The following is a 24,628-nucleotide window of genomic DNA, read 5'->3' as shown; positions in this document are numbered from 1 at the left end:
TTCTCCTTTCCATTCCTTTCTCTTGTTCCTTCATGTATGTGGATCAGTTACATTATTAAGCTAACAATGTAACTGAGCTATTATTAGCTTAATAATGTAACCAATAGTCTAATTTTTAGCAAGGGGGTAGTTCTTAGAAACTTAGGGAGCTGGAACTCTGAATGAATGAATTAAAATATTGCAATTACATCGTTCATTTTAAAATTTATCATCATTGATTAAAAATTAAAATAAAAATTAAATTAAAAATTTATTATCCCGCAATTGAGACTCACCACAACGTGTGACGTCTGTCAAGCATTCACCGTCACAACTCAGCTTGACTGTCTTACAGACAACCTCAATAGTATTTTTATTTATTTTATTTATTTATTTTTATTTTATTTATTTTTTTTTTTGGTGGTACGCGGGCCTCTCACTGCTGTGGCTTCTCCCGTTGCCTGTGCTCCGGACGTGCAGGATCAGCGGCCATGGCTCACGGGCCCAGCCGCTCCGCGGCACGTGGGTTCCTCCCAGACCGGGTAACAAACCCCCGTCCCCTGCATCGGCAGACGGACTCTCAACCACTGCACCACCAGGGAAGCCCTCAATAGTATTTTTAAATTGGCAGAGGCAGCAGGCCATACGGCTAGGTAAGATCCTATAAATGGAAACACAGGTAATTAAATTTGTGGTAAAAGAGTTACTTGAGTAGGTAGAAGAGGTAGGCCAAGGCCACCACAGACCAGTGCAAAAAGGAGTTCTTGGGGCATATGGAATGGAGAACTGGATAGGGGTCAGGTGGCCAATTGCTACACTTGACTGTTGTAAATAAATATAGAGGAGGAGCGAGGTGCCCAACAGAAGGATTAGTATGGCAGTAGGTATGGTATGCCTAGAAAAAAGGGAATAGGGATTAGAATTGGGTGACATTGATCTGTACTTTAAATCAGAAGTATCTCCTTCCAACCCAAAAGACTCACTTTGGTTTGAGAGTACACAGGAAGAAGGCAGACTTCTAAGAAGAGTCTAAATAAGACCACATGTTCTGTAGTCCCTTTCTCGGTTCCTATTTGTGAGTAGTAATATATTAGAAATTACTCTAGTAATAAAAATTCATCGAGTGGTTAACCAATAACAGAGATCGCATTGGCCAATCTGGACAAAAGGAACATTCCAAAGAATAACATTATCATTATAACAAGGTATAACATACTTAATTTAGAAAAAAGTACGAGTTCATAATGATACTCAAAATGAAAAGTAGGGGAGCTCTTCTTTATAGAATAATGTCAGCTAATAAGTGCAAAACGAATGATAGAATTAGGAAAGTGTCATTTTGCAACTATCAATGTACTAATCGATTCAGACAAGGATTATCATTGATGCACAGTTGGGTGAAGAGTTGTTTGAAAATAGGATCTTCACTGATCCCAAAGTATCACCCCACATATTATTTATCAATTACCAAGGGGAAAAATAACTTTACAATGGAGAGATATGGAAGATACCACCTTAATCAAGTGATCAAACAGCACTGGGCCACCTGAAGTGATGAAGTATGAAGAATACATCACCTATATAGTATTCTTCCCCAAAATGTTTACTTTCAATCTAATCAGGAAACAGACAAATCCAGATTGTGGGGCAATTTACAAGACAACTGGCTTAGACTCTTCAAAAATGCCAATGTCATAAAAGACCAAAAAAAAAAAAACAGTAGGGAAATATTTTAGATTAAATGAAACAAAGACATGACATGCAATGCCTAATCTTTAATTGGACCCTGTATCAAAACAAAACAGACTTAAAGAATGCTTTGGCTTCTGTCCAAGATAAAGTAACAAGGACCAATTTAACCTCCCACCTGAAACAATGAAAAAATCAGGCAGAACATATGAAACAACAGTTTTCAAGAAACTGCACCTCAGGCAATAAAGTTCAGTGATCCCCAGGAGATGGGAAATAAATGAAGTGATCCCTATAATTGCCCTAACTTACTTCTCTGAGAGAGTTTCCAGGTCATGGTACAGTGAAGAGAAGTCCAGGCAGAGACTGGTGGACTTCCTGACTGAGGAAATGGAGCTGAGAGTCTGGGAAACCCAAGGTAACCAGAGTTCACAAAGCAGAGTATCAGAGAGAAAAGAAGTGCACAGACAAAGAACTCTGGAGATATGCAGAGGGATCTCTTGAGAATTCAACAAACTGTTGGTCAGTACATTTGTGTGAGGAATTACTTGATGACAGGAAAACAACCACATGAAAGGATTAATAATAAGAACAACTGGATATAACACAGGGTTGAAGGAATAGTACCTAATCCTACAAGTTGGACTGGAAAACCTCATGATACTAGGAAAGGACTTGTCTCAGTAGTTACAAATAATGAGCTCCAGACTAAAGACTACTTGGACTCCTACCCAACGAATCTGAAAAGCTAGACCTAAAAGAATAAAATTTGTTTTGAGTAACTTAATTTCACCCAAAACAAAGCCCAAGCATTTTACAGAAATATAAATATATATAACACACAATAAACTAAAACTCACAATATCTTGGATCATATGAAAAATTGCCAAGAATGCAGGGAAGTAGGAAAATATGACCCATTCTGAGGAGAAAAGAAAAACAATCAAAACTAACCCATAATCTATGCAGATGTTAGAATTGGCAGAAAAGAATATTTTTAAAGTTATTATACATGAAGAAAAGTTATTATAACTATATTTCATATGTTAAAAATCCCAGACTAAACAATGAAAATGGTAAGTACAGTCATGGAAAATGTAAAACAGACCCAAATTGAGCTTCTAGAGATTAAAAACAATGTCTAAATGAAAAACACATTGAATGAGGTTAATGGCAGATTAGACACTGCAGAAGAAAGGGTCAGTGAACATTAAGGCATACTAATAGAAAATATACAATATGAAACAAAAAGAAAAACAAAAAAAAAACAACAAAAATCAATAGAGCATCAGTGAGTTGTGCAACAACTTCAAGTGGCTTAATACATGTGTACTTAGAATCCATGAAGGAGAGGAGAAATACAAAAATTTGAAGAAATAATACCCAAAATTTTTCCAAATTGGTAAACACTATAAACCCACAAAGTCAAGAAGACCAATGAACTTTAATCATAAGAAACATGGACAAAATTACACCAAGGCACGAAAAATAATCAAATTGCTCAAAACCAGCAATAAAGAGAAAAATTTAGAAGCACCAGAGGCAAAAACTCTACAATATATACAGAGGAACAAAGATAGCAACGACGCAGAATTCTTGTTGGAAACAATGTAAACGAGAATTCAGTGGAATAACATCTTTAAAGTAGTGAATTGAATTTTATCAACCTAAAATTCTATAACCAGATCTGTCAAAACAAAAGCAAAATAACAACTATCTCAGACATACAAAAGCTGAAAGAATTCATTACTAGTAGACTTTCACTATAAGAAATGTTAAAAGAAGTATTTTTAAGCAGAAGGAAAATGACACCAGATTGGAATATGGATCTACACAAAAGATTAAGAATACTGGAATTGGGACTTCCCTGGTGGTTCAGTGGTTAAGAATCTGCCTGCCAATTCAGGGGAAATGGGTTCGATCCCTGTCCAGGAAGATTCCACATGCCATGGAGCAACTAAGCCCATATGCCACAACTACTGAGCCTTCACTCTAGAGCCTGTGTGCCTCAACTACTAAAGCCCACGCACCTAGAGCCTCTGTCTGCAACAAGAGAAGCCATCCAACGAGAAGCCGGGGCACCGCAATGAAGAGAAGCCCCTGCTCACCGGAACTAGAGAAACCCCAGGCGAAGCAACAAAGACCCAGCACAGCAAAAAAATAAATTTTAAAAAAATTTTAAAGGGTTTTAGTTATTCAGTGTATGTCTCTGACCACAATGGAATTAAATTAGAAATTAGCAAATCCAAAAATCCTCAAATATTTGGAAAATAAACAACACACTTCTGAGTAACCTTGTGGTCAAAGAAGAAATCAAAAGGGAAATCAGAAACTATTCTGAACTCACGGAAACTGAAAACATAATATGTCAACATGTGGGATATTGCTAACGTTGTACTCAGCTTCCTCAACTTCCACCTTAAACTGGAAAAATAAGAGCAAATTAATCACAGAGTAAGAGAAGAAAGAACACAATAAAGATCAAAGTAGAAATAAATAAAATGGAAAACAGAAAAATACTATAGATATTAAAAGGATAATAAGAGAATATTATAGAATACCTTATACTGATAAATTCAAGATGAAATGGACAAACCCCTTGAAAGACATGCACTACTAAAGTTTATTCAAGCATAAAGATATTAAAGAACTTGTATGTGCAGTTTAAAACCTTCCAACAAAGAAAGCTTCGAGTCCAGGTGGCTTAACTGATAAATTCTACCAAACATTTAAGGAATAAAATAATGCCAATTCTACACAAACTCTACCAGAAAGTTGAAGAGAAGGGAATACTTCCCAACTTATTTATAAGGTCAAATTTCACCATATCAAGATTAGACAATGACATTACAAGAAATCTATAGAACAATATCTCTCATGAACACAGAGGCAAAAATTCTTAACAAAATTTTAGCATATCAAATCCAATAATATATAAAAAGATGATACAACATGACCCAATGGGGTTTATCTCAAGAATGAAAAGTTGGTTTAATATTTGAAAATCAACTTACCCATCTTAGCACACTAAAAAGAAAAATCAGGACATCTCTGGTGGGGCAGTGGTTAAGAATCCACCTGCCATTGCAGGGGACATGGGTTTGAGTCCTGGTCTGGGAAGATCCCACATGCCACGGAGCAACTAAGACCGTGCACCACAACTACTGAGCCTGCGCTCCACAGCCCGTGAGCCACAACTACTGAGCCCATGTACCACAACTAGTGAAACCCGTGCACCTAGAGCCTGTCCTCTTCAACAAGAGAAGTCACCACAATGAGAAGGCTGCATACTGCAATGAAGAATTGTCCCTGCTCACCACAACTAGAGAAAGCCTGCGTGCAGCAATGAAGACCCAATGCAGCCAAACATAAATAAACAAATTAAGAAAAGAAAAGAAGAGAAAAATCACATAATCATTGCAATAGATGCAGGAAAAGAATGAAAGAATCTAACATCCATTCCTGATTAAAGAAAAAACACCCCTCAGTAGACTAGGAATGGAAGCAGACTTCCTCAACTTGATAAATGACTTCTACAAAAAGCCTAACATCATATTTAATAGTGAGGGAAAAAGTACTTTCTCTCCAGGATCAGGACAAAGGCAAGGATGTGTGCTCTCATTACTTCTATTTGACAGTGCACTGTAGGTTCTAGCCAGTGCAGTAGGGCAACAAAAAGAAAACAGATATTCACAATGGAAAGGAAGTAAAACTATCTCTATTTTCAGATAACATGATTAAGTAGAAAACCTGATAGAATTTACAAAAATGCTACTGGAACTAATAAATGAGTTTATCAAGTTTGCAGGGTACAAGATCAACATACAAAAAGATTAATTTATCTCAACAAACAATCAGAGATCAAAGTTTTAAAATACTACTTATAATAGAATCAAACATATAAAATACTTAGAATAATTCTGACAAAAGACATAAAAGACTTGCACACTGAAAACTGTAGAATATTGCTGGGGGAAATTAAGGAAGACCTAAATAAATGGAGAGATATAATGTATTCATAGATCATAAGATTCAATATTGTTAAGACATCAATTCTCCCCAAATTGATTTATAGATCAAAATCCCAGTAGGCTTTTCTATAGAAATTGACAAGTTAATTCTAAAATTCTTATGGAACTAAAATTTAGAATAACTAAAACAACTTTGAAAAAGAACAAAGTTGAAGAACTAACAGTAACTGATTTCAAGGCTTATGAAGCTACACTTTCAAGACATTGTGATAGTAGTGTAAAGATAGACAAAAAGATCAAAGGAACATAATAGAAAGTTCAGAAGTAGAGAGATGTGGACAACTGACTTTCAGGTTCAAAGGCATTTAAGTGGAGAAATGATAGTCTTTTCAACTAATGATGCTTGAACAATTGAATATCCAGGTGCAAAAAGAAAAAAAAAGAAAAGAACTTCCATCCAAACCATATACAGAAATGAACTCAAATTGGTTCAAAGATCTGAATGTAAAACATAAAACTATAAAACCTCTAGAACAAAATAGGTGAAAAATTTTATGACCTTGAATTAAGCAAGCTTTCTTAAATACAACACCAAAAGCATAATCCATAAAAAAAATATGGATAAATTAGACACAATCAAAATTAAGAATTTCTTCCCTGTAAAGGACACTCTTGAGAGAACGAAAAGATGAGTCACAGAATGGGAGAAAATACTTAACAACTTACATATTGGATAAAGGACTAATTTCCAGAATATATAAAGAAAACTCCAGAAAAATATAGATAAAAGATTCAAAGATATACAGATGGAAAATAAGCATATGAAAAAATGTTTGACATGATTAATCATTAGGAATGCTACAGTGAGATACAACTACACACTTATTAAACTATCTAAAATTAAAAATACTGAGCATAACTAGTGTTGGCCACAACGTGAAGAAGATGCAACTCTCATACACTGCTGGTAGAGATGTAAAATGATCAAACCACTATGGAAAATAGGTATTTTTTAAAAAACTTAAACATACGTTTACCAATGATCCAGCCATTCTACTTGCAGGTATTTACCCAAGAGAAATGGGAGTATACATCCATACAAAGACTTGTACACAAATATTCATAGCAACTTGATCTGTAATAGACAAAGACTGAAACAACTCAAATGTCCATCAATGGTGAATAGATAAATGGTGGTACATCCATATAATGGAATACTATTCAGCTATAAACAGAAATGAATTACTGATATATACAACAATATGGATGAAGATTAAAATAATCATGCTGAGTTAGAAGACAGTTAGAAAAAAATATACACTGTATGATTCCATTTACATAAAATTCTAGAAAATGTAAACAGAAAGCAGATCAATGGTTGCATGGTGATTGGGAAGGGCAAGGAACGATGGGAAGGATGAATTACAACGAGACATTAAGAAACTTTCTGAGGTGATGGACATATTGATTTTGGTGATGTCTTCATGGTTTGTATGTATGTGTGTGTGTGAACACAGATTACTGTATGTCAATTATACCTCAAAAACCTGTTAAAAGAAATGATATTATATGAGAGAGACAATTGGGGAAATTTGAATAGCAACTCTTTATTAGGTAATATTATTGTGTAGGAATTTAATTTCCTCAATACTGTGTGTTAACAGTATTGTAGTTACATAGGGAAATAATTTTTAATATCCAGAGAGGAGGACCTCTACCTGGCAAGAGAGGGATCGCAATTGTGGCAGATGCTGTGGGAGGCTGAGTAAGATGAGGCTACAGCAGTGACCAATGGGTGACAGCGTGGTGAAGACAGTCATTTGTCAGCTGACCTGACAAAGACGGTTGGAACAGACTGCTAAATGCAGGGCCCTTTCCGCATACTAATCTAATGCAATCCCCTCAACTAGCCCTGGCATAACAGAAAGTTTCTATTAGCTTACCATATTGGAGGGGGATGGCACAATTTAAGGTGCAGTAAGTTGTGTAATAAGCTGTCACAATAGGGTCCTACAGAAATAGTTTTTTAAACTCCAAAAAAATGAAACTTGACCCTTCCCTCACAACATGTATGAAAATTAACTCAAAATGAATCATAGACCTAAATGTAACTATACAACTTCTGGAAGAAAACATAGGAGAAAATCTTTGTGATTTTGGGTTAGACAATGAGGTCTCAATGATTTCTTAGATAAGACTCAAAAAAGCACAAACTATCTAAGAAAAATTGCTAAGGGACTGCCGTGGTGGTTAAGACTCCGAGTTCCCATTGCACAGGGCCCGGTTTCGATCCCTGGTCTGGGAACTAGATCCCACATGCATGCCACAACTAAGAGTTCGCATACCACAACTAAGAAGCCCATGAGCCGCAACTAAGGAGCCCATCTGCCCAACTAAGACCCAGCACAACCAAATAAATAAATTAAATAAATATGAAAAAAGAAAAAATATTGCTAAATTAGAGTTCATCAAAAATTTAAAGCTTCTAGTCTTCAGAGACACTTTAATACAATGAAGATAAGTCACAATCTGGGTGAAGATATCTACTAAACACATATCTGAAAGAAAGGACTTTTTCAATTCCTTTTTACATTAAGCACTCTTAAAACTCAATATAAATATCCAATTAAACAATGGATTTCAACAGACACTTCATTTAAAAAGATATTTGCATACAGTATTTGTCTTTCTCATTCTGACTTACTTCACTCTATATGACAGACTCTAGGTAGATCCACCTCACTACAAATAACTCAATTTCATTTCTTTTTATGGCTGAGTAATATTCCATTGTATATATGTGCCACATCTTTATCCATTCATCCGATGATGGGCACTTATGTTGCTTCCATGTCCTGGCTATTGTAAATAGAACTGCAATAAACATATTGGTACATGACTCTTTTAGAATTATGGTTTTCTCAGGGTATATGCCCAGTAGTGGGGTTGCTGGGTCATATGGTAGTTCTATTTGTAGTTTTTTAAGGAACCTCCATACTGTTCTCCATATTGACTGTATCAATTTACATTCCCACCAACAATGCAAGAGCGCCCCCTTTTCTCCACACCCTCTCCAGCGTTTATTGTTTCTAGATTTTTTGATGATGGCCATTCTGAGTTGTGTGAGATGATATCTCATTGTAGTTTTGATTTGCATTTCTCTAATGATTAATGATGTCGAGCATTCTTTCATGTGTTTGTTGGCAGTCTGTATATCTTCTTTGGAGAAGTGTCTATTTAGGTCGTCTGCCCATTTTTGGATTGGATTGTTTGGTTTTTTGTTATTGAGCTGCATGAGCTGCTTGTAAATTTTGGAGGTTCATCCTTCGTCAGTTGCTTCATTTACAAATATTTTCTCCCATTCTGAGGGTTGTCTTTTCATTTTGTTGATGGTTTCCTTTGCTGTGCATAAGCTTTTAAGTTTAATTATGTCCCATTTGCTTAATTTTGCTTTTGTTTCTTTTGCCTTGGGAGACAGATCCAAAAAAATATTGTTATGATTTAAGTCAAAGCCTGTCCCGCCTATGTTCTCCTCTAGGAGTTTTATGGTTTCTGGTCTTACATTTAGGTCTTTAATCCATTTTGAGTCTATTTTTTATATGGTGTGAGGGGATATCCCCAATTGTAGAGATGGGTAATTGGAATATTAAAGACGTAATATGCTACCCAGAGTTCTTGGTTGCAGATGATGGAAAACAACTCTAAATTATGAAAAAAGTATAACATTTTGGAAGGATATTGGGAAGCCCTGAATTCTACTAAGACTTGAAAAAAGAGGGGCTTCTCCAAAATATGAAGGGGGTTCATTTCTCAAGTTAGGAAATATTTACAATAGTGAAAACTTGCCCGGGTGTCCCGTTTAGAAATGTAATTGATGCTCAACTCTTCCTTTTATTTAAATTTTTTAAAACTCCAAATTCACATTTATCCATTTTTAAACTGGAAGGTTTTGTACCTCCCTTTCTCTTTTTAGGAGAACTCAAAATGTTAAGGTACTCGTCGTCAATTGCCTATGAATACTTACAATATGTGAAAGTAGCTTTAAGTTTTGTAATGAGTACAAAGAAATAAAGCATACCTTTGCTGCGCCTCCTTCAAGCTTCCCCTGAGGACTGTTGTGCTGGTTTGGGAGGGGCAGCACTTGGACTGTCCTAAGCCTCTGAGTTGGTGGGAGCAGGTCTTAAGTGTCCATATGGTCTTGGCAGCCAGTTATGCACTAGAATGGGGGCGGGGGGGTTGGGGAGGTGATTAAATGCAGAGGTGGGATTAAACTGTTAAATCCTAAGTGATATGAATGGCTACAAATGAATGACCCAGAAAACTCCCTCCCCCACCCCATATTCTTTATTTAGGAGACAGATCATATAGACTTTGAATATCAGCCCAAGTATGAATAGATTTACATTGTAAACCATGCTAGTTTGGTTAAAAAAATTATGCAACAATTTATTCTCTTTCACCACAAAATCTTTCTTCATTAATAATAGACTTCATTATTTAAATTTACTGCTGTAGATTTCAAATAGGCCGCTGATGAATTATTAGCCAGTCTCTAAGTAATAAGAACTAATATTTATTAATGAGTGTTTAAAATATGCAAACCATATCATTTTTTAATCTAATCCCAATGCAATGAAATAATTAATACACATGAGTCCACACCACTGTGATCATATTCGCACATTCCGCTTCCTTGGTTCCCTCTTTATTATTACAAAATAATTGATGTTCGTCATATGGCATATAATGAAATTGATGGTGAACCTGCCTGCCAGTGAAAAACATATATTTCACTTTTACTACCTGTTGTCCTTTCCCCCCCATATCTTCCAACATTGATTAATGAAATGCCATGTAGAATGGCATTATAGATTTGTCATTTAGTCAAATATTATGTAAGGTAATAAGTGCAACACTGTTGTTCATTCTTTCTTTTTTCTTTACCCTTTATTCAACTATGGTTTAAAGTGTAAAATGGGCTTACTGCACATGGAACCTAAAGTTGGGATATAAAAACTTCTGATAGAATTATGATTCATTTTTTTATATGGGGAAATATTTTAAATGTGTAAAAATATATGCTCTTTGATTTCAGCATTGAACTGTATCTGCTTATAGCATAAGATTCTTGTGTACATTCCACTGCTTTGGCTTTTGTAACTCTATGAAAGAATTTTGCTTTCATGTAACAGGGACATCTATCCACGTACTGGGTGAATTATAAACTACTTCAAACACCCATGGATGGAGGGGGCATGGGCTATATTATGCTCATATTCCTGCCAGTGTTATAAATGTCCTCTTTTTTGTTGGAGGCCGGCCATGCGAAAATTTGTTTCACACGATAACATTACATACCATATTTAGATTTGCAGCCATAATCTTGTCAAGAGTTGATTATCACATGATTGGAGCAGTAAAAAAATTAATTGGGGTTTAAACTTTTATGAGAAAGCACTTATATTGTGGAATAAGACTTCTTAATGGAGTGCAGGCATTAAACAGACCTTGTATTAGGCTCTGAAATTAATGGGTCACTGTATAACTTTCTAGTTTTCATAGCCTGATGAGATTAATGCTTGCTTATATAGCAAATTCAATGGCTCATTTAATTTCATGTGAATGTTTAAAGTTAAATTACTTTTGGATTAAGTCTTAATTCATTATTCATTTTAATGTCTGAAAGAACTTTCATTTTATTTAATCAAGTGCATCATCATTAAGTAAAGCCTAAGGACCTAGATAGCTAAAAATAGTGTGAAAAGGAAATTTATTAATTTACATTGAAAAGAGACTTAATTGTTATAAAATTTATTCAATACTATACCATGCTTACGTATGATGCTATTTCAGAGACGAGATATTTATAGGCTTTTTGTCATATTTTAAAACACCAAATTGAAAAGCTGCCTATTTGGCCACCTAATGTTCCATGTGTACTCCTTGAGCAAAGATTACCATTGACCTTTATTTATACATTTTTCATTTATTCTCGTAGTCAACAAACATTTATTCAGAACCTACACTCTATAGGCACTGACCAAGCACTGTGGAGTATTCACTGTTGAAAACCACTCCATGTCTGACCTGTAAGAATCAAGTCTTACAGAAGGGAACTTCACTTCAGAGGGCTATGGTGTTCTCATCTGTACCGTGAGGGGGTTCTATTCAAGATCTCTAAGGTCCTCCTCAGTTCTTGTATTCTGTGATCCCATGGCTATATCATCCTTTGGCGTATGGGCAGAAAAAGAAAAATGAAATTAATGAATCTTAAAATTTATACAATTTGTCATATTAATATAATATCAATCATAACCATAACTACAACTATAATTATTAGTTTGACTATTCCTTTGAAATATATTCATTCTATCATTTCCTGTTGGCCAGGTAACCATTACTATCTCCAGTTTGGAAAACAGTTGTGATAAGCATTTATTGAACATGTACTGTATTTCCAGGACTTTGCCACATCCTGTGAGGCATGGATGTGTTGGTCTCTCTTGGTCACTCCTCTGTCTATATGGCCTGTAACAGCGCTTGGCATGTGGTGGCTGATCAATAAATATTGTGCATTTCCTCCTCAGGCACTGCCAGGTAATTCTCAACAACAGGCCAGGGCTTCCCTGGCGGTGCGGTGGTTAAGAATCCGCCTGCCAATGCAGGGGACACGGGTTCGAGCCCTGGTGCGGGAAGATCCCACATGCTGCGGAGCAGCTAAGCCCGTGCACCACAACTACTGAGCCTGCGCTCTAGAGCCCATGAGCCACAACTACTGAAGCCCGCGTACTGTAGAGCCCGTGCTCTGCAACAAGAGAAGCCACCGCACCACAACGAACAGTAGCCCCCACTCACCGCAACTAGAGAAAGCCCTCGTGCAGCAACGAAGACCCAACACAGCCAAAAATAAGTAAATATAATAAATAAATTTATTTTTTTTTTAAATGAACAAGCCAGTGTGGGAAACATTAATGTAACTTGGAAGTTCTTAAAAACGTGATCCCCTGTAGCATCAGCATCACTTGGGAACTCGCTTTAAAATGTATATTTTCTGATCCTCTCCGGACCTACTAAATCAGAAACACTTCAGTGGGGCCCTGTAATCTGTATTTCCACAAGCTCTCCAGGTGTGTATTAACATTTGAGAATCACTGATAAAAGGAGTCAGCTTAGTGTTGGGTCCTAAGGAGATGAGAGCATGTCCCATGCCCACCTGGTCTGAGATCTGAAGGGTCAAAACGAAAGCAAACCAGCTTCTAGTCTTGATAGTGGGAAGTGAGGGTGCGGGTGGGAACAAAGAGGCTGAACCAGAAAAAGAGCTGTGAGCCTGCCTGGACTCTCCTCCCTACTGGGCAGGGGAAGTATCTGCAGCACCATCCGCAGGCGCTGCAAAGCAAGTGTGTTCACGTCTGTAGTGAAATTGAGTGTAGAGAGAGGATGATGATTTAGCAATGGGTTTAACCAATGGAAAGGATATTTAGAAGCTGGATAGAGCCAAGGTATGGATGTGGAAATCAGCTAGGAAGTCGGTAATGGAGTAGCAAGGCCCGTATTTTCCTGATGCCATTTTTTTAACATAAAAAAAAAAGGGTTTTGTGATGTTTCCTATGAGAATTTAAGAATTCTAAAGCCCTTGCTTTTTCCACATAAGGAGTGCCACATGCGAGATTTTTTCGCCCTCAGGTATGTTGGCTTAGAGTAACATATCAGATAATGAATTATTCAGGGTGTTTCCTAGGTTGGAGGAGAGAGCACCTGAGACGCTTACAGACTTGATTAGATAACATTTCTCAGCTGCATCAGCCGGAGGTAACTCCTGACGCAAATTGTATTTCCCTGTAGGTAGTGGAACCAAGCAATGTTCCAGATTTCATGGGATTGCTGAAGAGGCCTGCAGGAGTGTCATACCTAAGAGGCTGCATTGCATTTGTCAAGATAATCAGACTATTTGCAATCACTATTTTATGCCCTCTTTTTTCAGAGTTCCTAGATAGAAATATAAAATAACCAAGAGGTGACACATTTGTGTGCTATAAATAGATCGTTTCCAGTCAAAGTGTAATAGATCCATACTTTCTTGATAAATTCCTATCAGTGATTTCTGTTTCTTTTTTAATTCCTGTCTGTCATTGAGTGAAATAAGTTAACTTGTGAATACATAAGGAACCATGTTTATGCTGCCCAAATTTTGTGTTTATACACCAAACTACTTATACTATACACAGGAGATTTTCTATTTTGCTGAAAATACCTTTTCTTTTCTTTCTTTTCTTTAAAAAAATTATTTATTTATTTTCATTTTTGGCTGGTTAGGTCTTCCTTGCTGCACGCGAGCTTTCTCTAGTTGGAGTGAGTGGGAGCTACTCTTGGTTGCGGTGCACGGGCTTCTCATTGCGGTGGCTTCTCTTGTTGAGAAGCACAGCCTCTAAGTGTGCGGGCTTCAGTAGTTGTGGCACACAGGCTCAGTAGTTATGGCTCGCGGGCTCTAGAGTGCAGGCTCGGTAATTATGGCGCACGGGCTTAGTTGCTCCATGGCATGTGGGATCTTCCTGGACCAGGGCTTGAACCCGTGTCCCCTGCATTGGCAGGAGGATTCTTTACCACTGTGCCACCAGGGAAGTCCCCAAATACCTTTTCTTTTAGCTTCTGGAAATCTCTCTTTGGGCTTGTTTTTAAAATATATCTCCCAGAAAAGCACAATATTATTTCTCATGTTGGAGTAGGCATATCTGTGGCTCTGCTCTCAGCACAGTCAAGAGAAGGTTGAGCTTAAATCACCGTGTGTGAGGAAGTATTTGAGAAACAGTGTGATTGAAGTCACATTCAGCTCCCTCACCAGCCAGTTCAGGGAGATTTTAGGGACGGTACATAACCTTCCCCAGATGGTGCTGGTGGCTGCCTAAAACAGATGTTTTGGTATTAAATAGAATAATATATGCAAAGTATTTTTGCTCAGTGTTAATAAGCTCTTTATAAATGTTAGTTTACATTTTTGATCAAAGGTAGCAAGTCAGAATGAAAAGAGCACGACGGGAAGCTGGGTCTAAAATTCATGTACAGGCAGACCTCAGAGAGATTGTGGGTTTGGTTCCAGACCACTGCATCAAAGCAAACATCACAGTAAAATGACTCCCACGAATTTTTTGGTTTCCCAGTGCATATAAAAGCTGTGTTTACACTATACTGTAGTCCATGAAGTGTGCAATAGCATTACATCTTAAAATAAACACAATGGGGCTTCCCTGGTGGTGCAGTCGTTGAGAGTCCACCTGCCGATGCATGGGACACGGGTTCGTGCCCCGGTCCGGGAAGATCCCACATGCTACGGAACAGCTGGGCCCGTGAGCCATGGCCGCTGAGTCTGCACTTCCGGAGCATGTGCTCCACAACGGGAGAGGACACAACAGTGAGAGGCTCACGTACCGCAAAAAAACAAAACAAAACAAAAAACACAATGTACATACCTTAGTTAAAAAATACTTTATGGTTAAAAAATACTAACCATCGGGCTTCCCTGGTGGCGCAGTGGTTGAGAGTCCGCCTGCCAATGCAGGGGATGTGGGTTCGTGCCCCGGTCCGGGAGGACCCCACATGCCGCGGAGCAGCTGGGCCTGTGAGCCATGGCCGCTGAGCCTGCACGTCCGGAGCCTGTGCTCCGCAACGGGAGAGGCCACAACAGAGGCCCGCGTAAAGCAAAAAAAAAAAAATACTAACCATCATCTGAGCCTTCAGTGAATAGTGACATCTTCTTGTAATAGTGACATCAAAGGTCACTGATCACAGATCACTGTAACAAATATAATAATAATGAAAAAGTTTGAAGTATTGTGAGAATTACCAAAATGTGACACAGAGACATGAAGTGAGCAAATGATGTTGGAAAAATGGCACCAATAGAATTGCTAGAAGCAGGGTTGCCACAAACCTTCAATTTGTAAAAAACATAATATCTGCAAAGCACAGTAAAACAAGGTATGCCTGTAACTTCTTGTTAGTCCACAGTTTTCTTATCAATGCCAAGAAGAGTTTGAATTCAGTGGTTTCTAAGAGCTGTTGCAATCACAGAACTTTAGGATTCTATTAAAAGGACCTCGGACTTATTTTGAGAAGAGAGAGAGACATGTGGAGCTAGCTAGCTACCCTTCTCTCCCTTGCCTTCATTTTTTTTTACCCCCACTCCCCCTCTTTATCCTCATGTTAAATGTCTCTGCTTGACTTCTTAACATATCACCCCAACATTTGCCATGTTACAGAGAAGAGTCAATTGAGAAAATGGACTTTCTTCCTAAGAGAACTTATTCAGCAGCCCCTTGTTACCAAGGCACATATCTCCATATTGTGCCTGGAACCCCTTCACTGACAGCCTTTAGGAAGGTGGCTGCCACATGGTTCTGTGAAGTCAAGTCAGGACATCCGGGTTTGTATGAGGGCTGAATGATAATGGAAAGGTTGATTTGGTTTGGAACTTCAAGTGGGGTTCCAAGTCAGTTTTGGCTGCCAAGTAAAGGAAAAACATTAGATCTCCACCATCATGAGAACATGGACAAAACTTCTCTCAGTCATTCAGTCGTATCTCAATATTAAGCTATTGACTGGAGTATCATGTCTGAGTGAGTGATTTGTAAACAAAATACATGAACAACCACAGATGGTTCACTAAATAAACTACCAGATTTGTGGAACTATTAAAAACTAGGCAGTAGAAAGAAAATTAACTGGCTTTGAAAGATGATTATGTTTTATCACTTGATAATAGCAAGTTAAATAGCATGTGCCACTTTGTTAATAAGAATGTGTCTGAATGTGAGACTGCAAGCCATGAAAAGGTATTCGGTGTTTTCTCTAACTGTTGAGACTTTGAACAGATTCATTGCTGTTTTTTTAGTATATAGGCTTCTAACTTTAAAAAGATGTTAACAGTTTTGACAAAGAAAAAATCAGAGGCTGTTAGTTTGCAACCTTGGGAGTTATTTGGGTGTCCCTAGACGAAGGGCAGGGAGAGACGGAAGAAAGAGGCAGGCCACTCCAGGTTGGTAGGTGGCACGTTTTTTAAGAAAGGGTACCTACATACGGCTTGCCTTAGGCAGCTGCAGACAAGCAGATCTTTTCACCTGCCTGCTAAAATCTTAAAGTTTACATAGAGGCCTTAATTGGGCTCAGTTACATATATCATAAAGGGGGTCTCAATTCCACCTTACTATCTCAAGGCTGTGTCCTTGGGCAGCTTCCAGTGTGAGGAAGGCAAGGAGAGCTCTCAATCCAAGGTCAGGGGAGGGGGTAAGAGCCTCTGATTGCCTGGGTCCAGCTTGTGGGTCAACTGGCAGTCACGTCCTCTCAATGACTCCCTCCAACACTTTACCTCTCATTATGGGCTCTTATAATCTCATGAGTCCCCCTCATCTGCAATGTGCCCTGACCAGCAAGAGGTTTCATTAGCATGGAGGTGGCTTGTTTGGCAGCCGTCTGGCTACATTGGAGGCAGATGTAGCAACAATATAGGCACATGTAAGAGAAAACACTGATTAAGACAAGGATTCCCAAAATCAGTGACGATTTTTTTTTTTTTTTTATCAAGAGCCCCATGATCCAAGTCACTGATTTATTAAGTCTCCTAGGCTGGAGGTTAGGTCACTCAGGGCATTTATTTGTGTTTTTATGTGATTTAATAAAGGTGGTATATACATTAGCAGACTCATCAGGTATGAGCACACAATATTCTGTTTGGATAATTGCATAGGTGCCCCCTTGTGAGGCAGTAATAATGTCTAAGGCCATCCTCTTTTGGAGGACAGCATTTCTTGTTAGAGACATTTCAGTGTTCAGTAAGGACAGGCTTTGTTGGCTATCTTTTAAGGCTTCCTGAGTGAATTTAGTAAGGGCTTCTGTGTGTGCTCTAACATTCTCCAGGTCAATGGAGGGAATAAAGAGGGAAGCCAAATGATCATACCAGTGAAAAGCAAAATGTGCCCCTCTGGCCTTGAAGAGAGGGAAGGTGGCAATTTTTACTGTGGGTAGATTTTCTCCTGTGTCCAGGGAAAACCCTGGGTGCAGCAGCCCAACCACCCAGGTGGAAGCCACGGCCAAAGATGTGTGCTGCGTGACATTGAGTCCCATTTAGGGTTACCCGGTAAATACCTGGGAGGTGTGACCAGTCACTATCAGTCACTATCCTTTTATATGACAGAATGACTACACAGCTCCAGTGATACCCATCCCATATTCTTGGTACAATTGAGTTGGTTCTCTTTAGAGTGATTTCTGTTTCTAACATAGGGCTGCCTGGGTGTTCACATGTCCATATCCTGTGGTAAATCCATAAATCCATTCCAAATCTGAACATAGCCACCCATAGCTCTAATGGTGGTATTTCTGGGACCTTTCTGGTCAGTAGTCTGATGGGCTGCCTGTTGTAGTTTGATTGGCAGAAAAAGAATACCATGCCCCATGTTACTGATGATGTGTGCCACAGGCCAGGTTTTTGAATCAGTTGAATTAAGAGTCCTAGTTGTAGCTTGTTCTTCCTTAATGTACTGCTTTGGGGCTTTCCAGTCCCCTTCCTGGAGCAGTGATCCCTACCATGGCAATCCTGATGAGCTAGAGAGGGGAAGCTGCCCACATACCCAACAACTGGATTGATTACTTTGCTGGGCATTCTTTGCAGACCCACCGTAGAAAGGAGGGGTCCATCCTGTGACTGGGCACCATAGGAAAAGCAGAAGTCTAAGGTCAAAAAAGACATTATTTAGTAGGAACTTGTATAGGGAGGTCTTCTCTTCTATAAGAATTACTCTTGTGGCCTAATCCTTAGATGTTAATGTGGCTGCAGATTTAGGAACTTGACCTGGTTGTGCAAACCATACATGTTGGCCGGCCTGTGAGGGAGGAGGGAAGCAGCACTGTCAGGTATGAAGAGATGGACTGGGGGCAGGGTATTCCAGACCAGGTCCTTTACTTTCTGGCCAACCAACACACTTTAAAAAGATGCCTACTATACTTTTTGCTAGTATTTCTGATTGTTTTTAGCAGACTTTTTTACGATAACTAACCAAGTTCCAGGAATATAGAAATCAGTTGTTTCTTTTCGGTGGACTCACTTTCTCTGCTGTAGAATTCTCAAATTAAACTGAATGAGCCCTCAGATCTTTTTTAGTTTGTATCCTGATATTACTTTCAATAAAAATTTAGTAATTTAGTAAAATTAATTATTTTGAACTAATAAGCTCAATTAGACTTTATTTACTTCAGCTAGATTGGCATGTTGTGTTAATGCTTAAATATGCAGGGAATTCGTTTCTTTTAAAATTGTTGAAAACACATGGTTGATTGAGGCTTGCTAAAACAGAAATATTCTGTATATATCTGTAATACTATTTTTATGTCTTTATCATATATCACATCTAAATTGTTCTATAGTTATGTAGTCCTTTCCTCCTTGTATCCTTATAACTGCTTTGGATTTTGTTTAACATACTGTGCTACTACCTTTCATTATATTTAATTTTGTATTTGATTAATTTTGTCCCCTGAAATATCACATGCTTTTCTGTCTGGCAAGTTGGTAGTAATAGTAGTAGTTGTTGTTGTTATTATTATCATTATTCTCTGTTCTTTGAGGGGACAAAGGAGAGCCTGGTATATACTGCCTGATAAAACCCTGTTTTGAGTCTATGATAACATCTACCTTGTTTTTTTTTCTGAGATAATACACATAAGGACATAGTATCAGAAATATCCTTGATGTTAAAAATTTCTATTAGCAAAAATCTCTTCCACAACCATAATATACTAACTTGGAAAATTGTTATGATGTTGCTCCCCTTCAGGCTTTTGGGATGTGAAATTGATAAACATTACCTTTGTCTCAGATGTAAATGTTAGAAAACTAAATGTCTTCAAAGAATCTGACAGACACACCAAAGACAAATTTTATTTCCATTACAAAGCAAGTCTTTCCTGTTTGGATTTACTATATATAATTAGGATCTTACTAGAGTCTGATGAAGTCTATCTGTATATCACCACTATTGCAAAAGTGTACCTTTGACAATCGATATTTTGCGTGTAGAATAGAATTTAACTTTGTGTGCTACACATATCTTGATATTCAGAGATTGTCCAACTTTTGGTTTAAGGAAGTTTGATGGGGTTACTGTGGACTTCATTGTTCAAATGAAAAGCTCAGAAAAGAGAGTATAATGGAATTTGGAATCTATTCTTTCTGCTTTTGAATACAGTCCAGGTATTATATTAATACCAAGATGGATAGAACAGAGCTGGCCCTATGTGCAATTTTTCTTACTTTGAAGCAGGCTACATGAAGAATTTTTATGTTTTGTTTTTGAAAAGTAGGTAGATTATATTCTTGGTTCATCTTTGTTTTGCAGCAGTAAAATTAGAGGCCTCAGTCTCCTGTTGGCAGAACAAGCTCTCAATTTCTCACTGTCGAAATTCAATCTGATTTCTATCTTTTTCACTAAAAAGCTGTCAACAACAAATAAGCATTCCCTATCAAAGAGCTACATTCATTTCTGAGGTATACAAATTCCTCTCATGGGAGAGGATTCAAATAATTTAAGTTGTTTCTGACTTTTAATTTCTTTTCTGGGAAACAGGAAATGATATTAGCATGGACTTTAACTGCAGTCCAAAATGAAAGGAGAAAAGACACGCACGGACACTCTTCAGGGTGACATTTCCAGTACCTTTATGTCTCAGAGTACAGCATGTTTACAGCGCATAAAACTGTGTTTCCATCTGCATTCTTGTTTGCAGCTAGTCATCTAATCTGAGCTGTAGCTTCATGCTTTTAAGATTCATTAATACAAACTCATTTTTTTAGAAGCAGACTTGCTCTTAGAATGTATATTGCCAGCATAAAAGTAGGAAATGCCTCTGAAATGAAAATATTTTTCTTTCTTAGAATTTAGTTTCGGAAGTGGCCTTTTCTTTAGAAAGATATGAAATTCTAGGTATTATCTTGTCCCCTTATTTTTACTTTTATTGGGCTTATTGTATTTATGGAAGATGAGGGTTAAATAGAGTACATTGGTTTGTAGCTAAACATTTATGCTGAGCATATGCATTACTTTGGTTGCAGAACTTCAGTAAAGAGACTTGTAAAAATGCGAGCTTTTGGTTTTAAACTGTAAATTTCATTATCTTTCATTATCCCCTGCCAGTTCATGCAGACATTCACAATCTCAAAATCTTATGATTGGGATAAAAGTGGTAGGCATGGTATACACATACAAATAAGTAAGCTACCTATCCCAGTTAAAAGCAAAACTCCCTTTACGTGCAAATGCATTTGACAGTATTTAGAAAAGAAGAGGAATTTAAGAAGTAGATTTAGAGTGAGCTAGAAATCTACCACAAAGGTTATCAGATGACTTCCAGGACTTTAAAAGTCCTCCCACTTTTCGTAGGAGTATTCTGATTAGTGTGATACTGGGTGATGTTGGAGGCTCAGTGTGATCCTGATCCGGTGTTGGAACTATTGGATTGTGATATACTGGAGGCTGAGCTACAAAAACCTCCTTAGGTGGTTCTGCAGGCTGGGTTAAGGTCTCCTGCATGACTGGAGAAGGTTCATCCTCCTTAGTGGGTTCTGGCCTTCTGGTCAGTCCAAGGTCCAATGGTTGAATTGTGACCTCAATCAAGGTTGGGTGGTGAGCCTGAACTTGCTCTGGATTTGGAAATGTCACCTCGGGGTATGGTGGTTGAATTGGGGCTCCTTGGTGAACTGGAAAATGTTCAACATTTTCAGAGGGGGTTGGATGCTGATCTGAAAATTCCTGCCGGACTGACAAAGGTTCCAACTGCTCAGAGGACAGAGTAGACTGAGCCGAGGTTTCTTGTTGGGGTGGAGAAGTTTCAACCTCATTAGTGAACGCTGGAATTACGATAAGTGCAAGACCCACAGGTTTAACAGTGACATCGGGCCGCTGCAGAAGCTGAGCTTGATCCTGAACTAGAGGAGAAACTGTTGGCACATGATGCTCTGGAGAAAAAACTAGTCACATTAGAGAGCTCTGGAGACTGAGTTGGAGAGGATTCCACCTCACCAGGAGGCTCTGGAGGCTGAGCTGTGGCTTCCTGCTGAGGTGGAGAAGGTACAACCTCAGGAGCCTGTGGATGCTGATCTGGAGTCTCCTGCTGGCTTGTGGCAGGTGTAAATTCTTCTCCAGGATGCTCTGGATACTCAGCTGGGGTCTCCTCTTGTACTGAAGGTTTATTATGTGTACCAGCTTCTGGAGATTGGGCTGGAGCCTCCTGTTGAACTGGCAAAGGTTCAACCTCCTCAGGTGGCTCTGAAGGCAGCGTGGGGGCCTCATGCTGTGTTGTAGAAAATTCTGCATTAGTAAGGGGCCCTGAGGGCTGAGCTGAAGGCTTGTGCTGATTTGGAAAAGGGCCCACCTCTGGAGTGGGTTCTTTTGTTATGGTAAGCTCCACATCTGCAGGTTTGACAGCGACACTGGATAAGTTTGAATGCTGAGCATGAGGGTGACTTGGAGGTGAAACTGTCGTTTCATGATGCTCTGGAGTTTGAGCTGGCTGTTCCTGTTGAGTTGGCGAAGGTTCCACCTCCCCTGAAGAAGGCTCTGGAGGCTAAGCTGGTTGCTCCTGCAGGGTTGTAGAAGGTTCTATCTCCGCTGGAGATAGAGCTGGGATCTCCTGCTGGGTTGGAGAAGATTCTGCCTCATTAGGGGGCTCTGGAGACTGAGCTGGGGCTTTCACCTGGGTTGCAGAAATTTCAGCTTCTCCAAAAGACTCTGAAAGCTGAGCTGGGGTCTCCTGCTGGGTTGCTGGAGGCTCTGTAGGCTCAGAACGCTGAGTTGGTTGTTCCTTTTCACTTGGAGAAGGCTCAGCTTCCACAAGAGGCTCTGGAGGCTGACCTGTGGTCTCCTGCTGGGTTGGAGAAGGTTCAACCTCCTCAGCGTAGTCTGGAGGCTGAGATGGGGTGTGCTGCTGGACTGGAGAAGGTTCAACCTCTTTGGTGACCTGTGGAGTTATGGTAAGTGCTAGATCCAGAGGTTTAACAGTGACATTGTACAAGTTTGACTGCTGAGCTTCATTTACCCCATGATGTGCTACTAGTCGAACTACAACCTGCTTACGTGTCTCCAAAAGCTGGGCTAGGGCCTCCTGAGGACTTGAAGTTTCTAGTTCCTCAGGGGCCTCTGAAGGCTGAGATGGAGCCTCCTGCTGAAGTGGAGGTGGTTCTACCTCTTCAGTGGGCTCTGGTTGCTGAGGCTGTTTCTCTACCTGGGGTAAAAAAGATTCAACCTCCTCAGGGGTCTGTGGATGCTGAGCAGGGGGCTCTTGCTGGGGTAAAGATTCAGCCTCCTCAGTGAGCTCTGGATGACAAATTTGGGCCTCCTGCTGGGATCAAGAAATTTCAGCTTCCTCTGGGGGCTCTGGAGGTTCATGTGGGCCACCCAGAAAATCCCTAGGTAGGCTCTCCTCAGGATAAAAGGCATCCATACTGGGATCTAAATAATCACCCAGCAACTGTTGTTCTAGACCCTGAGTGTTATTTTCAAATTGGCCTGTAGTTCCAACAACTTTGGCAAGCCATTGATGCTGAACTAGATCTTTCTTCAGGTTTGGGGGAGAAACAATAAACTTCATTGGTTTTGACCTCTTACTACCTAGAGGTGGAACAAGTATTTCAAATGATTGGTGACCTTCAGCCTGATCTAGACCTATGTTTTAAATTTTACTTTTGTGTCGAGAAGGCAGAACCAAGGGCTGACTCTGATTCCAATCTAGCACTGGAACTGCCTCTGGGATCTTTTGATGTTGGGTTTTCTTGTTATTCAGACCCTGATGTGGAACAGCAAACTGATGTGGCCCTGTAGGCAGCTCTGCAACGGAATCTGTGTCCGGGTATGGAACAGCAGTCTCAGTCAACTCCTGATGAGGTGGGGCCAACATCTGGACTGGAGACGAGGACGTCAAGTAATTAAAGCCCCCGGCTTCTACCAGGGGTATAAGGGCATGGGGCAATTTGGGAGGGGGATCTGAGGTGTATGAAGACCAAGCCTCTGTCAGCCGCGGGCGGTTGGAGGTCACCTGGATGGGGCCCAGGGCCCACGCTGGAGGCTGAATTGCCTGGAATTGAAGCCACAGTTGTAGCCACGTGAGGAAGAGCCGTGGCAACCAAAGGCGCAGCCGGGACATAACGTGCAGCGCCTCCCAGGCGCAGTGACCCAGGCCAGTGACGAGCCAGAGCCACAACCTGCATCCGAGCTGAACCACTATGCCAGCGCCGACGCGAGCGCTCACGTTAACAACCGCGCGCCCCTCCCCCGCCTAACGTTCCACCCGTTATTTATGACATCTTTAGTTACGCCACCTTTATTAGGTTCGTGCGGAGATGCAATCCGCGTCACCAGAGTGGGCCTTTTTCCCAGAGTCCCCAGGGCTGCAAGCCATCCTTCCCCTTGCAAAGGCGACAATTACCTCCTGCCGGGGCCCTCTTCCCAACCCCTCCCTGCCCTCCCTGGCCCCAAACAATGAGGCGGGATTTGGGCTGCAGACCCGAGTGACCCCAACCTCCAGCAGCCCAGGGTCCGAGGGGGATTGGAAAGGATGCAGAGCTTCCCGAGGAAACCACATTACATGGCATTCTGGGAAATTCAAAAGTGCCAGTCCAGTTCTGGCAATCTGAACTCTTCCTCCTCAGAGCTGAAGTCTGAGAGACATTCTTCCTCCCTTTGGCCACACGGCTGACAAGAAAAGTAGCTGACCAGCAAAATGAGCACCAGTTGGGTGGCGGGAGGGGAACACACCTTACAATTATTCGAAAATGTTGCGTATATATGTCCATGCCAATCTCTCACTTTGTCACAGCAGCTCGGTGGTTTGTGACCAGCTAGAGGGGTGGGATAGGGAGGGTGCGAGGGAGGGAGACCCAAGAGGGAAGAGATATGGGAACATATGTATATGTATAACTGATTTACTTTGTTATAAAACAGAAACTAACT

The 24,628-nt window shown here is 39.7% G+C and overlaps 1 protein-coding gene across 1 annotated transcript; it reads right to left on the bottom strand.

Moving 5' to 3' along the window:
- Positions 1–17,759: 17,759 nt before the first annotated feature.
- Positions 17,760–23,822, bottom strand: LOC114888912 (leucine-rich repeat-containing protein 37A-like). Its single transcript, XM_029211554.1, has 6 exons — positions 23,715–23,822; positions 22,469–22,640; positions 22,056–22,228; positions 21,704–21,758; positions 21,152–21,381; positions 17,760–17,774 (listed from the first exon to the last, which is right to left on the bottom strand). The coding sequence occupies exons 1-6, from the start codon at positions 23,820–23,822 to the stop codon at positions 17,760–17,762; spliced, it is 753 nt and encodes a 250-aa protein (XP_029067387.1).
- Positions 23,823–24,628: the final 806 nt, after the last annotated feature.

The sequence above is a fragment of the Monodon monoceros genome, unplaced genomic scaffold, assembly GCF_005190385.1.
Source record: "Monodon monoceros isolate NGI ecotype Baffin Bay Population unplaced genomic scaffold, NGI_Narwhal_1 Super_Scaffold_9, whole genome shotgun sequence".
Taxonomy (NCBI): Eukaryota; Metazoa; Chordata; class Mammalia; order Artiodactyla; family Monodontidae; genus Monodon; species Monodon monoceros.
Note: the sequence above shows the minus strand (reverse complement) of the source record. Positions and strands in the feature narration are given on the sequence as shown.